The 18,298-nt window shown below is 42.1% G+C and overlaps 1 protein-coding gene across 3 annotated transcripts in view; it reads left to right on the plus strand.

Moving 5' to 3' along the window:
- JADE3 (jade family PHD finger 3) overlaps positions 1–7,234 on the plus strand; it is a 150,096-nt gene extending 142,862 nt beyond the window's left edge. For all 3 annotated transcript variants that reach the window (XM_055375642.2, XM_031006012.1, XM_055375641.1), the window contains exons 9-11: positions 132–602; positions 2,058–2,175; positions 4,155–7,234. In XM_055375642.2, coding sequence (XP_055231617.1) covers positions 132–602; positions 2,058–2,175; positions 4,155–5,065 — 1,500 coding nt within the window. In that variant the 3' untranslated portion in view covers positions 5,066–7,234. The remainder of the gene's footprint in view (positions 1–131; positions 603–2,057; positions 2,176–4,154) is intronic.
- The last annotated feature ends 11,064 nt before the right edge of the window (positions 7,235–18,298 follow it).

The following is an 18,298-nucleotide window of genomic DNA, read 5'->3' on the forward strand; positions in this document are numbered from 1 at the left end:
TGGTCGGTTTAGGACTAACTTTCTCCCAGTCTTTCTTTTGCTTCCTACAAGCTATCAGTTTAGGTCCAGAAACATAGGTCTCTCCCTTTTCCTCCAACTCTGCTACCTTGACACATATTTTCTTCCTACAGTGCTCTATAAAAAGCTGCATCACTGCCTTCCACGTCACCTGTGCCTTTGAGCACGGCCTAGAGATGAAGACCATCCTAGATGAGGGAGACGAAGTGAAGTTCAAGTCATATTGCCTCAAGCATAGCCAAAACAGGCAGAAACTTGGAGAAGCTGAGTACCCCCACCACAGGGCTAAAGAGCAGAGCCAGGCCAAAAGTGAGAAAACCAGCCTGCGGGCACAGAAGCTTCGGGAGCTGGAGGAGGAGTTCTATTCCTTGGTACGAGTGGAAGATGTGGCCGCAGAGCTGGGTATGCCCACACTAGCTGTGGACTTTATCTATAACTACTGGAAACTGAAGCGGAAAAGTAACTTCAATAAGCCATTATTTCCTCCAAAGGAGGATGAAGAAAATGGGCTGGTGCAGCCAAAAGAGGAAAGCATTCACACTCGAATGAGAATGTTTATGCATCTACGCCAGGACCTGGAGAGGGTAAGGTGACCAGCTGTGACTAGTATATACGTCTCGGTCTGTGTAGAAATGGAGGTCCCACTTCTGGTTTAATAATGGTCAGTCAGCTCATAATAGTGTGGGCTTCTGTGTCCTTGCTTATCTTCTGATCTCTTTGTGGCCCCAGACATTGGGCTCTGTGTAAATTCTGACAGGCACATGCAGGGGATTTGGGAGGCCTCGGGTATATGCTCTATGAACTTTACATTTGAAATAAACTCTCATTTGGTTTACTTTTTATTCACTGTTGAGCCTAAATTGGCCCATCCATATTTTACTGACATATTTATGAGACTTTAGGCTGAAAAAAGAGTGAATTTTGTTCAGGAAAACACCAAATTAGAGTTTCACAAACTTGGCACTGTTGACATTTTGGACTGGATAGTTGTTTGTTGTTAGGGGGCTGTCCTTTGTTGTAGGGGCAATTTAAGATGTTTACCAGCATCCCTGGCCTCTACCCACTAGATGCCAGTAGCACCCGCACACACACCCCCAGCGTGACAACCAAAAATGTCTGCAAATTACCAAATTTGCTCTCCAGTTGAGAGCCACTCCACATGATAATTCAGTATAACTCATGGTATATTTATCAGGTATCTACTAAATGAGATACTGCAGGGCTTCAAAGGTAAGTTAAGCCCTGTGTTTATCCTAGAGAATTTTCTAATTAAATGTAAATCTATAAATGGCTTGTGTTTTTTTTTCTCTGCTACCAGAATTTGAAAGAGAACTAATAGATTTGGCTCACTTTTAAAAATTTAAGACACTCACATATAGCACCTACTATTACTATTATTGCCAACACTGTCCTAAGCATTTTATAAATATTAATTCATTTAATTCTAACATGCCCATGAAAAACTATTATTATCATCATCACTATTTACAGATGAACAAACTGGGGCAAAGAAAGTTTGTGTAACTTGCCTAGGTAGGGAGTATGAGAGAGAGAGTATCTCACCTTTGTGGCTGTGGAAACTTGGTTGAGCTGAAAGTGTGAGCAAAAAAAAACACTTCTAGTCTTCCCAGTGCAACTGTATCCTGCTCGTCCGGCACTGATTAGAAAATTGTACTGGATACAGCCAGCATTGCCATCATTCGTACTCAGAGATCTAAAGGGAAGGCTGAATTGTTAAACCATTATTCAGTCTTCCAAACCTGGCTGTGCAAATAAATATCAAGCCCATGACACTGCAAGGAGAGTAGGTTTCAGAAGGCAGATTTGGAGCATTTTGCTCTTACTATTGGTTGATAGATCCCACAATTGACCATGCTGTGTGAATTCCTGTGGAGTGGGTCTCATTCTGCAACTCTTGGATTCTGTCTTCTCTCCTCACCCCCACCTGACTTTAGGTCTTTATTTTAGCCAAACAATTTCAGTTGTCAGGTTTGCTTAACATGACAAACATCTCTATTTGTTGGGGATTGGGCTTTCAGGTCCGAAATCTGTGCTATATGATAAGCAGACGAGAGAAGCTGAAGCTGTCACACAACAAAATACAGGAACAGATCTTCGGTTTGCAAGTCCAGCTTCTTAACCAAGAAATTGATGCAGGTAACCTGTATATTTAAAATGTCCTAACAAATATGTAGACTCTGGTTATATCCTATCTTAACAATTTAAATTTCATGCCAGTCATTCCACTTAAAAATCTTTTAAAATTCTTGTCAGATATCTCATTTGCTTCAGTCTAATCTTAATATAACCTGGCCCATTTCACTGTCAGTTCATAAGGCAAGAAATCCCAGGGTGGGGTAGGAGGAGTTGCAGGTCTAGGGCAGGTAATCTAGGTCCCAAACAGATATTCGAGGCCATTAGTGGAAGCCATGAAATTATTCTGTAATTATCAAATTCATTTAGAAATTGACAGGATAGGATCTAACACGTTTCCAGAAAACACTTAATTCTAGGGTTACTCATCTTAACAATAGTCTATTAAAACAAATCCTTAGCCAGAAGTAAGTTTGGAGATCTGAGTTGTTATCTTTTCATTTATTCACTAATATTTGTTGAGCATCTGCAGTGGACTAAGAGCTGAGCTACAAGATACAGTAGAAAGCAAGACAAAATCCCTTCCTGTAGGGTACACTGCCCACTTGGTGAGCAAGACAGGTGAGCATAATTATAGTGCCCTAAGCATAGGGAGCTTGGCTGGAATGATGACAGTCATATTCAGTGACACCTGTAAACTCCCTGTGCCTCATTTAACACAGAGGTCAATGGCAGAGCCTGGGCAACTAGGGGTCACTGGACAGGGCGTGCAGAATCAGCTCCTGCCAAGGGAGGGTCAGCCATGGAGCATGAGAGAGACTCAGAAATGAGGTGACAGGTGGGTGTCAGAGGCCTTGGGGTATCTAAGTGTCATGGGTCTCAACAGAGTAGTGTAGCAGGAGGCAGCAAGACTGCTCAGCCACAAAGGGCAACATGACAAGCAAAACAAGGAGAAGCAGAGGACAACAGGGAGAGTCCCTGCATGCCAAGGAAATTGGCTCCTACCCACATGCCTTCTGATGTGTAGGAGTCAACCTCATTATGACTTGCAGCATCAGCAGGTGACAGCTCCTGACAGAGATGGGGGTTGTAGGTGTTCAAGGTGGACCTTTGGGGAACAAATGCTGCCCACTGGGATACCTAAGAGCTGTCCTCTCGATATCTCATTTTTGTGAGGGTACAGTAAGATGGTAATGGGCAAAGGTCAAGTCCATATACAAGGAGGAATTGTTTGATAGTGCTTTTTAAATTTCAAAGTACTTGAAATAATAGAAGAAGACCTGCTCTGACTGTGATTGTAGGATGACTTAACTGAGAAACTGATTGCCGATACTCCCCAACCAATCCTATAGCAGGCTGGTTGGCAGGAATGTTATGATTCTTTTCTGCTGGCCTTACCACTACAAAACCTCCCACCTCCATAATGTTCATTTGTAGTCAGGAAATTATTCTAGGTTAAGGATATAAAATTTATGGGAACCACCCAACTATCAACTCTAATGCCAAGTTCAAACACATACATACTCTTCACCCACCAAAACCCTTGCAACATTTCTGAAGGTTTGTGTTTGCCTTGCTTCAGGAAGGCCAGAAGAGATTAGAGGATGGGGCCTGAAATGTGTGTGTTTAAGACACATACTAAGTGCTGTGCCATACCAACACATGCATACACAGACACACAAATAGGAAGACCCTGTTCTAAACCATTGCTAGAGACATTCTTCTCAGAAATGGAAGGGCAGAGATGGGACGCAGGAGGCAACACACTAGTTTGCGATCATTTTACAGACTGAAAGAGCAGAGGTGAAGAGGTGTGGAGCCATATAGCAAACAGTGGCATTGCTGAGTTTTTCATCTGTAGCATTCTTGGCCCCAACCTCTAGTTCAGCTCACTCCAGCTGCTACACCATGATATACATACATAGCAGAGCCAGGTGCTTGTTAAACATTTGGAAGAGTAGGTATGTGAACTCACTCTGCCATAAGCACAAAAGCCATTATTTAAATCGGTTGTTAAAACGAATCTTTCTTTTTTATCTCAGGGCTTCCTTTGACAAATGCACTCGAAAACTCACTGTTTTACCCACCACCAAGAATTACCTTGAAGTTAAAAATGCCCAGATCAACCCCAGAAGACCACAGAAACAGCTCCACAGAAACCGATCAGCAGCCCCACTCTCCTGACAGCAGCTCATCTGTTCACAGTATAAGGAGCATGCAGGTGCCTCAGGAGTCACTAGAAATGAGAACGAAATCGTATCCGAGATACCCACTAGAGAGCAAGAATAACCGTTTGCTGGCCAGTCTCAGCCATTCTAGGAGTGAAGCAAAGGAGTCCAGTCCTGCTTGGAGAACCCCGTCCTCGGAGTGCTATCATGGGCAGTCACTGGGAAAGCCTCTGGTCCTTCAGGCTGCCCTCCATGGACAGTCTTCCATTGGGAATGGGAAAAGTCAGCCTAACTCCAAGTTTGCCAAATCCAATGGCCTGGAGGGCAGCTGGTCTGGGAATGTCACCCAAAAAGACAGCTCGAGTGAGATGTTCTGTGACCAGGAGCCTGTGCTCAGCCCCCACTTGGTCAGTCAGGGCAGCTTTAGAAAATCCACTGTAGAACACTTGAGTAGGTCCTTTAAAGAGACCACCAATAGGTGGGTGAAGAACACAGAGGACCTCCAGTGCTATGTGAAGCCAACCAAGAATATGAGCCCCAAGGAGCAGTTCTGGGGTAGACAGGTTCTCAGGCGGTCTGCAGGAAGGGCTCCATATCAGGAAAATGATGGCTATTGCCCAGATTTGGAGCTGAGTGATTCAGAAGCAGAAAGTGATGGGAATAAAGAAAAAGTCAGGGTAAGGAAAGATAGCTCAGACAGGGAAAATCCTCCCCATGACTCTAGACGGGATTGCCATGGTAAAAGCAAGACACATCCCCTTTCCCACAGTTCAATGCAAAGGTGATTAGAAACTTCCAAGGATGACCCAACCTTTGCCTTTGCCCCATATATTGGGGAAAACCCATACACCAAAAGGATTTTAGCATATGTTAAGAGGAATTGCAGTGAAAAGGGTAACATTTTTCCATAGTAAATTGTCTTGCAGTTTTTGAAAATGTTTCAAGTCTAGTTTTTACAAGCACATTACAGTAATTGCAGGTTGTCCAGAGGTTGGTTTGTCAGAGGCTATTGGGAACAGCTGGGCCCAGGGTATTTGCTCAGTAAATATTTTGGGGCAGCTTTCCGGTTATATAACACATTGACAAGTATATGTATTAAGAGTCCTTGCATTGTTAACTGATTTGCAAGAGACCATGATTATCAGACACTAAAACTACTTATCTTTTGAAGCTACAGCATGTGACTCCCAGAGCTCCTGTCTGTAGGAAGTTTCTGATTCCACTGGTATCTATAAACCCTTTTCAGGGGAGAGACCAGGAGACCACCATCTTAGATACTGTCAAACTCACTACTGTCTTCCTTTGTTCTGCACAAGGTTGAGTTTCTTTCACAGTATCTTAACTTACTGAGTCAATACTGCTCATGCTTATCAGTGTCCAGTGCCTGTTCCTAAACTTGCTTGTTGGGGACACACTCATAACTATTTCACCTGACTGACAAGCATAAAAGGCTAACTTGTGGATAGTGTTTACAAAAGTACAAAAGTACTACTTCCAAGGAAAATGCTCTGATTCTCTGTTTAGGCATTTGTGAAGGATTCCAGAGCCTTTCCCAAAGTGAGACCATTTCTGGGGTATTTGTACCAGGTCAGGGTTTTTGTGTTGTTTTCAAATAAGTTTGACTAAAATAAGTTTGGCTGACAGTTTTTGTATACCTGCTTTAATGTTTATAAAATTTTTATTGAGGTATAATTAAAATATAGTAAAATGCACAGAGGTTAAGTATTCTTACCTGCTTTAATTTTGAAACAGATTTTTATTGTCAAACAGAATTTGAAAGCATGTGTTTAACACATGGATATAATTTAGCTTTGTGTCAGCTTTGAATCTGAGGCAGTTTCCCAAACAAAAAGGCTGGAGCCATTTTTCAGAAGTTGCTTATACCCTGTTCCCAAACTATCAGCCTTGATTAATTTCTAGTAGGAAGAGAATAATTACATTTGCGGGGGGGCGGGGTGGTGGATAAAAACATGTCTGCTTCTCATTTAAATAAGAGAGAAATGATGCCGTTTTTTAAATGTGAAGCAGACTATAATTCTCAGCTCTCTTTTCTTCTTAGCCTTAAATTAATATTCTCTTTCTTCTAGTTTGGGAAAGTGTAGTGGGAATATTCAGACAAAAGAGGCCATTTTCCATTTTTAAAGCTTCTTACTGGTGAAACAGCCCAGTTGTAGTAGGTGCCAGTCAGTCAAGGCAGGGGCCCTCTCTCCGTCAATATGGAAAACTCAGCAGTTTTCCTCTCCCCCAGTTGTGTTCTTGTAACGTTGTTAATGGGTTCCTTTGCTTTTTGCTTTCTCCTTTTCTGAAAATGTATGTGTTTTGCCTCTCTTTTGGCTACATCTTCAAAACATTTCTTTTGTGCCTATGTACATGTGTAAACATGCCATAGCATGTGTGGTAGGTGTCCTGTATTTTGTTTGGGAAAAAAACTATCAAAATGAGGAAGAGAATTTCCCCTATTTATGCACTAGGTTTCTGTGCTTTTTCTTTGAGTTCTCTGGAGTAGATATTAATTTGATACCTTCATGGTAATGAAATTATGATGGAGCTGTGTTATAAATTCCTTATGTCAGAGGCCAGTGCGGTAGCCTTTGTCCCTTCATGCCTTTCAATTCTGAGTGGGAGGAAAAGCAAACATCAAAACAGTGCTTCAGCCAAATTCCATATGTAATGCCATTGGGAGAGTATTGACTAAAATATCATTCGTCAGGGAAATATAGTTGTAATATTTTTACAGGATATTCCTAGGTAAATGAAGGAGCCTTCAGTTGTAAATTTCAATTACCCCAAAATGTATTTGCTACATTTTGTTGTTTGAAGTATTACCTCTTAACCTTCTTTGTTAATTTTTTTCATTTTGTCTTATATAGTCCAGTTTTCCAAGATAAGCTCAGTCCTTTTTCAAATGTCACCTTTTTACCAATACTTTTTCATTAAATTATGAAAACTGCTAACTACTGTCAGTGTGTTTTTTATTTCGGCATATTGGTTACACATGTTCCTTTTATATTTAAAAAATTATATTCACTGAACAAAACAGATAGTGTGGGGAGAGGGAGGAGGAAGAGGAGGAATTGAATGTTTAGAAGCACACATTCAACATTCGAGTCAATACCGGGGACCCAGGAGAACTCTGGATACTTGAACTTTACCCAGAAATCATGATTTTATCAGACTGTTAAGATAAAGGCCTTAGGATCATCATAAAACATCACCAGAGAGATTGATCCTATCTAAAGTGACAAGACTGAAAAGGCTTCAGTCAGGCATCTCTATATGGAGTCTTGTGAGTATGTTGATGTCATGGGGTTATGTGGTGTCAAGGGGGGCTTTTAGGCATTATAAACATTTTCATGATTGAAAAATGTACTTGCCAAAGGTCATTGGGTAAATCAGTGGTGAAGATAGGTAAAAGGTGAAGTTGGTTCTCTCTCTCTCTCTCTCTCTCTCTCTTTCTCTCTCTCTGCTAGAGAACTGAAACTACAGGTATACCCTGTTACAGCCAAAAAAAGCTATTGAGTTTATACTAATGTGTACATTTCCAATGGGAGATGAATCTTTGTCCTTGTGTTGAAGCAACTTTAAATTCAGAGGATAAGCCAAAGAATGCACAATCCTGGGTTATTTTCCTTCTAGGACTTTAAAATCCTCAGTATGCTTGCTGACCTTTCAGAATTGGGGAAAAGTACATGATAGAAGTAAAAACTTATTTACTACTGAATAGCTTTCATGTGATATTTTCCAAAAAATCTAACTTATTTATAAATGTTATTAGATTTTCACAACCTTAATTCGGCTATTTTCAAGTTTAATATTAATAGAAAGCAGCAATTGTGTGGTTTTTTTTAATTTGTTCTTTTAACTAACAACCATGCAAACTTGGATTTTTTTAAGTAATTTTTAGTTAATAAAGACCCACCCTGAGGCTATCACTTCTATGTGGGAGCTTTATAACAATCTAGCACTGTAAAAGAAGTTTCTTTGAATACGGTTAATTTTACTATACAGATTGGAACAAATTGCATGACCTGAAGATGTGAGGATAGTTGTTCTTCAAATAAATCAAGGTTAAGGAGGATCAAGCCCCAGACTAGGGTCCCCTACTCTATGTAGTCACTGATCATCTTTTTTTTTCTTGAGTTGGGGTCTCGTTCTGTCACACAGGCTGGAGTGCAGCAGCATGATCAGAGCTCACTGTAACCTCCAACTCATGGACTCAAACAATCCTCCCGCCTCAGGTCCAGAGTAACTGCGGACTACAGGAGCATGCCACCATGCCTGGCTACATTTTTCTATTTGTAGAGATGGAGTCTCACTATATTGCCCAGGCTGGTCTCAAACTCCTGGGCTCAAGCAATCCTCCCGCCTCGGCCTTCCAAAGTGCTGGCATTACAGGCATATGAGCCATGATGCCTGGCCACTGATGATTTTTTTTTTTTAGGGTCTTAGAGCATCCATCATTTCTCATTTTATTAAGATGGATTTGGATGTGAGCAGTCCAGCCTCAAGGCTTGAATGCCCCAAGCTTTAAATTTCTTTCCCCTCCTCTCACTACTTCCACTCTTCTTCTCAATTTCATTTATTATAACTGAATATCAGGTTATAAACAAGGTGGAAAGATGGAATTGGTCTGTTCAAGCTGTACTGATTACAGCGAGTTATCTGAATTGAGAGGCCATTTGCGGAACCACTTTTTGCTCAACATTGCTTTCTAAAGTATTGCCATAATGTAATGACACTGCTTTCATACACCACACGTGGAAATGGATCTCGTTATTTTATAGTCATTTCTCACATGAGAAAACTTCATTCGAAAAATTGCTGAAATTTTGAAAATTATAATCACTTCAGCCTCACAACAGAAAGACACTTCGGGTTGGACCAGTACCATTTTAGATCTTTCAGCCGCTGCTTAGGGAAAAAAACATTAAATACGTATTCCTGCTTCAGATAAGCCTGGCATAGGTGCCAGTGTTCTGGTAACAGATTTTTCCTCTCTTCACCTTAACTTTTCTACTTTACAAAACTGGATCTCTGGTTCTTTCCCCTCCCCCTAGCTCTGCAAACAAAGGTGGCTCTAGGGGTTAAGCAACAACAGTGTTCACAAAGTGGTGGTTAGCTGTGTGCAGTACTGTGGCCACTCAGCCTTTTCAGTCATATTTGCCTTCAAGGACAACAATGAACAAGATCAGACAGTGCTGCCTGCATCTTTGGGGCAGAATTTGTGCCCGTGTCTTGTCCCCCAGTCCTTAAAGATGGACTGAGAGCTGCATGAGCAGTTTCAAGCTAAAGGTCAGTTTCAAGACAGCTACTTGGGGCCGGGCGTGGTGGCTCATGCCTGTAATCCCACCACTTTGGCAGGCTGAGGTGGGGAGGATCGCTGGAGCCCAGGAGTTCGAGACCAGCCTGGGCAACATAATGAAACTCCATCTTATAAAAAAAAATAAAAATAAACAAAAAATAAATAAAAAACCTTGGTCGGACAAGCCAGGAAACTTGTTTGGGACCAGTCAAGCCTTCAAATAATAAAAGTTACAATATTCATCAAGCCCTTAACCTATGGCAGGCCTTTTGCTAAGCCTTTTACATGGGGCTACCTTATATTTAGTTCTCACAACAACCATATGAAGATAATACTATCAGCTGCATTTGATACGTGAAAACTGAGGCCAAATGTTTAAGACAGTTGTTCAAAGCTAGAACCTGTGAGGTTGCCTCTACAACTCATACTTTTAGTCACTTTGCTTGACTCCTGTGCCCAAAGCCCCCTCTCTAAACACTCTTACTCAGTTTCTCCCTGAAGAAACCAACATGAGTTGGGGTTTGGTCGTAAGGATTCTGTACCACTTTATCCGTGACGCCTGGACAGAGTTGATTGGACCACAATTAGTCATCTAACACAAAGTCAGTTTAGAGGTTCACGTCCAAAACACAAGATACGTCACACAAATCTGAACAGTACAGACCTCACAGATCTAGGACCTGGTGGATTTGCCTTCTCCGTAGCTAATCTAACTTGCAACTGGGCATAGTAAAGATGAATAATGCCCCCCCAAAGATGTCCATGTCCTAATCCCTGGAGCCTGCGAGTATGCTACCTTGCATGGTAACAGGGGTTTAGAAGATGTAATTAAAGTTAAGGGCTTTCGACCCCAACCATTACACATGTAGCACACAAGCACATATACCCCCGACTCTAAAATAAAAATTTAAGGGCCTTAAGATGGGGAAGTTATCCTGGATTATCTAGGTGGGCCCAACCAATATAGTCACAAGGGTGCTTATAAGAGGGAGGCAGGAGTATCCAAGTCAGTAATAAGAGATGTGACAATGGAAGCGGGAGGTTGGAATGATGCAAAGAAGAGCCATGAGCCAAGGAATGCAGACAGTCTCTAGAAATGGAAAAAGACAAGAAACAGACCCCACCTCAGAAGGTTTTCAGAAACAACTCAGCCCTGCCTATGCTGTGATTTTAGACGTTTGACCTCCTGAACTCTTAAGAGAATACATTTGTGTTGTTTTAAGCCACTAAATTTGTGGTAATTTTTACAGCAGAAATAGAAAACTAATACACTAGGCATACTGCAAGTGCTCCCTACCCTTTTGGGGGAATGTTCCTTTCCCAGTGTGTCCATCTCTGCTGTGATACTCTAGGTTGGTCCTGTACTTTCATTAGTTGAAACTCTTTCCATTAAATGGAAAACCAGTGTTTTTTTTTGATCAATAGAATCCTCCCCTAGAGAAATTAGTTTTCTCTTTCTCGCCCCATCCCCCAACACTTTTTCCAAGGTAGCCTTTGGTACTTCTTAGGTAGCCTTGGATAATCCTCCATGGGCCTGCTGTATCCACCGTGGCTGAATCTGGCACTGCCTGAGGAGTTGCCCATAGGTTTGTATGGTCCTGTTGTCTGAAAAACTGTCCTGGGGAAGTAGAAATAATTCCTTGAGTGTTACTCCACAGGGGAAGTTATGGAAGGCACATGTAGCTCATTATGATAAATGCTTTCGTTATCAGAGCTTCCTAAAAGGAAGTGAATGGCCTGAGAGTTGAGTTCTTAAAACACCCCAGATACCTGAGCCAAGCTTGGAGGTTAAAGAATGCAACTCTATGCTGCCTACAAGAAGCCCACTTTAAATATTGGCCGGGCACGGTGGCTCACGCCTGTAATCCCAGCAGTCGGGGAGGCCAAGGCGGGCGGATCACCTGAGGTTGGCAGTTCGAGACCAGCCTGTAATCCCAGCTACTCTGGAGACTGAGGCAGGAGAATCGCTTGAACCCAGGAGGTGGAGGTTGCAGTGAGCCGAGATTGCGCCATTGTACTTCAGCCTGGGCAACAAGAGGGAAACTCCGTCTCAATAAATAAATAAATAAATACAAACAAACATACAGGCTGGGCGCGGTGGCTCATGCCTGTAATCCCAGCACTTTGAGAGGCCAATCACCTGAGGTCAGAAGTTCAAGACCAGCCTGGCCAACATGGTGAAACCCCATCTCTACTAAAAGTACAGATCGCTACTAAAAGTACGGGCATGGTGGTGCGCACCTGTAGCCGAGCTACTCAGGAGGCTGAGGCACGAGAATCACTTGAACCCAGGAGGCAGAGGTTGCAGTAAGCCGAGATTGCGCCGCTGCACTCCAGCCTGGGCGACAGAGTGAGACTCCATCTCAAAAAAAAAAAGGAGATAACCTGAATAGCTCCTTATTATTAAATGAACTGAATTTGCAGTCAAACTTTCCTTTGAAGAAACTCTGCCCAGATGACTTCACTGGTAAATTCTAACAAGCTCTTAAGAAACAGATAATACTAATTATACATAAACTCTTCCAAAAAATTTGACAGGAGAGAATACTTCTCAACTCATTCCATGAAACCAGCATTACCCCAATACCAAAACCAGACAAATACATAAGAAAACTAGAGACCAATATCCTTCATAAAAATTAATGCAAAAGTGGCTGGGCGTGGTGGCTCATGCTTGTAATCACGGCACTTTGGGAGGGCAAGGCAGGAGGATCACTTGAGGCTGGGAGTTCAAGACCCAACCTCGCCAAGATGGTGAAGTCCCTGTCTCTACTAAAAATAACAAAAAAATTAGCTGGGCATGGTGGTGGGTGCCTGTAACCCCAGCTGCTTGGGAGACTGAGGCAGGAGAATCGCTTGAACCCAGGAGGCAGAGGTTGCAGTGAGCTGAGATCATGCCACAGCACTCCAGCCTGGGTGACAGAGTGAGACTCCCTCTCAAAAATAAAAATAAAAATAATGCAAAAGTTCTTAACAAAACGTTAGCTGATTTAATCGAAGAATATATCAAAAGTAAGATTTATCCCAGACATGCAAGGTTGACTTAACATTTGAAAATCAATCAGTGTAATTTACCATATCTCAATAGATACATAAAAAACATTTGAGGCCAGGTGCTGTAGCTCACACCTGTTATCCCAGAACTTTGGGAGGCTGAGGCGGGTGGATCGCTTGAAGCCAGGAGTTTGAGACCAGCCTGGCCAACACGGCAAAACCCCGTCTCTACTAAAAATACAAAAATTAGCCGGGCGTGGTGGCAGGTACCTGTAATCCCAGCTACTTGGTAGGCTGATGCATGAGAATCGCTTGAACCCTGAAGGCAGAGGTTGCAGTGAGCCAAGATTGTGCCACTGCACTCCAGCCTGGGTGACAGAGCGAGACTCTGTCTCAAAAAAATAAAATAAATAAATAAAAACATTTGACAGTATCTACTGCTGATAATAGTGTTCAGCAAACTGTGAATAGAAGCTGAGGAAAGGATATCTACCCAGAACCTTATAAAGAACACCTACAAAAAACCCTACAGTTGGCCAGGCACATTAGCTCACACCTGTAATCCCAGCACTTTGGGAGGCCGAGGTGGGAGGATCACTTGAGCCCAGGAGTTCCAGACCAGCCTGAGTAACATAGTGAGACCCCATCTGTACAAAAAAATTAAAAATTAAAAATTAGGGTGTGGGGGCATACCCATTTTTTTATCAGATCATTAGATTTTTTTCCTATAGTATGAACTCCTTACATATTCTGGTTATTAATCCCTTGTCAGATGGGTAGTTTGTGAATATTTTCTCCTATTCTGTGGGTTGTCTCTTCCCTTTGTTGATTGTTCCCTTTGCTGTGCAGAAGCTTTTTAACTTGATATGATCCCATTTGTCCATTTTTCTTTGGTTGCCTGTGCTTGTGGGTTATTACTCAAGAAATCTTTGCCCAGACTAATGTCCTGGAGATTTTCCCCAGTGTTTTCTTGTAGTAGTTTCATAGTTTGAAGTCCATTTTGATTTGATTTTTGTATATGGTGAGAGATAAGTTGTTTTTTTTTTTAATAGAGACAGAGTCTCATTATGTTGCCCAGGCTGGTTTCGAACTCCTAGACTCAAGCAATCCTCCCACCTTGGCCTCCCAAAGTGCTGGGATCATAGGCGTGAGCCACCATGCCCAGCCGAAACCACTACTTTTTGCAAGATGCTATTAATAGACTGAAAAGAGAAATCACAGACTGGGAGAGAAGAATTTCAAAGTAATTATGCTCAGCCAGACAAAACAGAATACATACTGTATAAATATAATCCCAGGTACCAAAAAAACTACAAAATAGGAGCAAATCTAGAGTGACAGAGAGCAGACCAGTGGTTGCCTGGGGGTTAGGAGCAGGGAAAGGTGGGAGGAAGGGATAATAAAAGGGCAGGAGGAAACTTTTGGGGGTGACCAGAATGTTCATTATCTTGGTGGTGGAGATAGTTCTAGACATGTATACATATGTCAAAACTAATCAAATTATACTCTGGCCAGGCGTGGGTGACTCATCCCTGTGATCTCAGCACTTCAGGAGGCCGAGGCAGGAGGATCGCTTGAGCCCAGGAGTTCAAGACCAGTCTGGGCAACATAGCAAGACTCTGTCTCTACAAAAATTTTAAAAATTAGCCGGGTGTGGCAGCATGCATCCGTGGTCTCAGCTACTAGGGAAACTGAGTCAGGAGGATCACCTAAGCCCAGGAGGTCAAAGCTGCAGTGAGCCATGATCACACCACTGCACTCTAGCCTAGGCAACAGAGTGAAACCCAGTCTCAAAGTTAAAAACAAACTAATCAGCCTGGAATCAGGAAGTTTTACATGGCCTCTTGACGGGTAATGATTGGCCTTCAGCCAGGTTCCATAGACACAAAGTTGCCCAAGCGTCATCATTACAGCCCATGAACATTCACATGGGGTCTTCCAAGTCTAAAACTGCAAGTCTTTGATACTAAATACCTGCTTCCTTCATGTTTTCCTACTATAATATTCTCCATATGGCAAAATTTCTCTAGGGTCTGTTTGAAATTACTGCGGCCACACTGGGGAACTTTTGAGATGAACAAGATTGTTCATTTAAGAGGCATCTTAGAACAAAGAGTGAAGAAAACCTTATTAGGAGATTATTTGGTTTTGCCTAAAAGAAAAATTATTTTGGGGGGTAGGTGACCCCCCCTCCTTTGTTTCCACATTTCAAGGATTAATGAGTGGTAGCTTTAAAATTCTTTACATGGATAAAACTGTCAAAGGCCCAAGTTATTGTCTAAACCAATAACTTGGTTTTGACAATACCGTACTCTGTACTCTGTCTCCCTCCCCACCCCCCAGTGTGTTTGTCAAAATGGTCTTTCTATGTTTATATATTCTTCCCTGTCCTTCAAGAAAGAACAAAATTAGCCTTTTATTATGTTGATGCAAAAGTAACTGCAGCTTTTGCCATTAAAAGTAATGGCAGTTCCTTTTGCACCAACCTAATAAATGATAATTTCATATTTGTCTGAAGCTGGCTTTTTGTTGTTGTTGTTCCTCTCCCTCTCTTTTACTCCCTTGGGAAACTTTAAAGATTAACTGATCAAAAAAAAAAAAAATTCAGGGCCAGGCACAGTGGCTCACGCCTGTAATCCCAGCATTTTAGGAGGCCAGGGCAGGTGGATCATTTGAGGTCAGGAGTTCAAGACCAGCCTGGCCAACATGGTGAAACCCCGTCTCTACTAAAAATACAAAAATTAGCCAGGTGTGGTGGTGGGCACCCAGCTACCTGGGAGGCTGAGGCAAAAGAATTCCTCGAACCCGGGAGGCGGAGGTTGCAGTGAACCAAGATCACACCACTGCACTCCATCTTGGGCAACAGAGCGAGACTTTGTCTCAAAAAAAAAATTTAGTTGTTCTGTGTACACTCTAGAAATATCTAGTCTGGATAAACTGTCAAAAGTGTCTAAAAGAAGGAAAGAAAAAGTTATTGAATGTGTTTCTTTTGGAGGACACTAGAAAGTATATTTAACACAATAGTCTTTGTTATTATACTTATGAAAAAATAAGAAAAGAATTTAATTTCAAGATAAAGAAGAGCTTTCAATTATGACTGAAGATCTTTAAAAATAGTTTACCATTTTAAAGTAATGTCAGAACAATATTTTTGCTTGTACAAAAATCAGGATTAAATTACTTAAGCTTTCTAAATTTCCTACACTGATTTTATGGGTTAAGTAAATTACCATTGTTTCTATAACTTCATATATATATGAACGACTGAAAGGAATAATACTAACAGGTGTCTTTTTAAATAGTTTAATTTTATGAAAAAAAAATTTTTTGAGACAGGGTCTCAACTCTGTCACCCAGGCTGGAGTGCAGTGGTGCAATCATAACTTACTGCAGCCTCGACCTCCTGGGCTCAAGCGATCCTCCCACCTCAGCCTCCTGAGTAGCTGGGACTACAGGCATGAGCCACCAGGCCTGGCTAATTTTTTTTCTGTTTTATTATATTTTGTCATTCTGCACCTTCATGAAATAATTTTTGTTGTTGTTTTTGTTTTTGTTTTTGTTTGTAGATACAGTGTCTTCCTATGTTGCCCAGGCTGGTCTCAAACTCCTGAGCTCAAGTGATCCTCCTGCCTCAGCCTCCCAAAGTGCTGGGATTACAGGTGTGAGCCACTGCACCCAGCCTGAAAAATTCTTAAATTTCTACAAATCATAAGGATTTAATGTATTGGCTAAAATTGAAATCTCTAGATCCCAACTTTAAGACTTAAGACAAAAGATTAAGTTCATTAATAAATAATCTTTGGACACATAAGAAACTGACAGTTTCTGAGTAAGGAATGGATAGAAAACACTAGTCACTGAAGGTGATTTTTTATTCTCATTTCCTAAAGTGGCACGGTCCTTATCAACTGTCAATTCAGAAAAATTGCAGAGAACTGGCCAGGCATGGTGGCTTACGCCTGTAATCCCAGCACTTTGAGAAGCCAAGACAGGCGGATCACGTGAGGTCAGGAGTTCGAGACCAGCCTGGCCAACATGGTGAAACTCCGTCTCTACTAAAAATAAAAAAATAAAAAAATAAAATTGCCGGGCGTGGTGGTGCACGCCTGTAGTCTCAGCTACTTGGGAGGCTGAGGCAGGAGAATTGCTTGAACCCGGGAGGTGGAGGTTGCAGTGAGCCGAGATTGCACCACTGCACTCCAGCCTGGGTGACAGAGCAAGACTCTGTCTCAAAAAACAAAACAAAACAAAACAAAACAAAAACAGAGAACTCTTGGAATTCGAAAACCACAATAATCAAAGCTCTTAGAAACCCCTTGAACTTCCATAGCCTCAAGTATTGCCATTATTTTTCATGGCAATAAGATCTGCATCCCCCACAAAGGATTCACAAGTTATCTGCTTCTGAGATAATAACAGGTTTCCCTATGCATTTGGAAAGTATTCCCAATGCTAGACTCCACTCTATTACAGGCTGATATGACTCATTACTGCAGGGGACTCCTACAATACCTCCAGCTTTCTCACCAACAGGTATAAACTGCATTTTCTTGTTTGTTTGTTTTGAGACGGAGTTTGGCTCTGTCTGTTGCCCAGGCTAGAGTGCAGTGGCCCAATCTCTGCTCACTGCAACCTCTGCCTCCCAGATTCAAGTGATTCTCCTGCCTCAGCCTCCTGAGTAGCTGGGATTACAGGCGTACGCCACCACGCCCGCCTAGTAAATTGCGTTTTCAAAACCCCCACCTCAGCAGCCTCTGCAGGATCTCAAACCTGAAGGTTTGGTTTTCTGAAAAGACAGCAGAGAAAAACTACTTGAGTCTCCGTGGAAAAGACCTTATCAGGGACTGTTAGCAACTTGCGCAGCAATAAAACTCCAACGGGACACTTAAGTTCCCATTTCCCAACTTAAAAGATATACATCAGTTTATCCTGACTCCTGGATGTCCATTCCATCGGGACACTTTAAATTAAGACATTCTTAGTAGCCCTCCAGAAACCGCTGACTGCAGAAGTGGCCAACTTCAACTCAAGGTTAATTTTCTGATTCTTCAGCAGCCCTTTTGTTTCCCTTCACTCTCCTGCTCATCTTGCCTATTGTACTTTACACTCTCTCTATGATACTAACAGACGAAAAGGCTTCTCAGTGTGTTCTCCCTTACCCTCATCCTGTGACTCTGAACCCTTACAGTCCCCTCTCACTTAAGAAAAAACACAGCCTGGGCAACATGGCAAAACCCCCTCTCTACAAAACAAGTACAAAAATCAGCCAGACTTGGTGGAGTGTGCCTGTAGTCCCAGCTACTTGGGAGGCTGAGGTGGGAGGATCACTTGAGCCCAGGAGGTTGTGGCTGCAGTGAGCCATGATCGTGCCACTGCACTCCAGCCTGGGTGACAGGGCAAGACCCCGTCTCAGAAATAAATTAAAAAAAGAAAAAACAAAGCATCCTGATAGGTTTTTCTCAGAGCATAGCTACTGCTCTGAATTTAACTGTTTGCTGACAAAAAAAATTAATCATTCTTCCTTAAACACTACAGAAGGTACATTTCCTTTAGTAAGCCCCTTCTGGTTCTTAAGTTTCCCTTGCATCATTAACCCCAAACTTTGGTCTTATAAAAACTGGCCAGGCACAGTGGCTTGTGCCTGTAATCCCAGCACTTTGGGAGGCTGAGGTGTGAGGATTGCTTGAGCCCAGGAGTTCGAGACTGTCGTGGCCAACATAGT

The sequence above is a fragment of the Gorilla gorilla genome, chromosome X (genome assembly GCF_029281585.2).
Source record: "Gorilla gorilla gorilla isolate KB3781 chromosome X, NHGRI_mGorGor1-v2.1_pri, whole genome shotgun sequence".
NCBI lineage: Eukaryota > Metazoa > Chordata > Mammalia > Primates > Hominidae > Gorilla > Gorilla gorilla.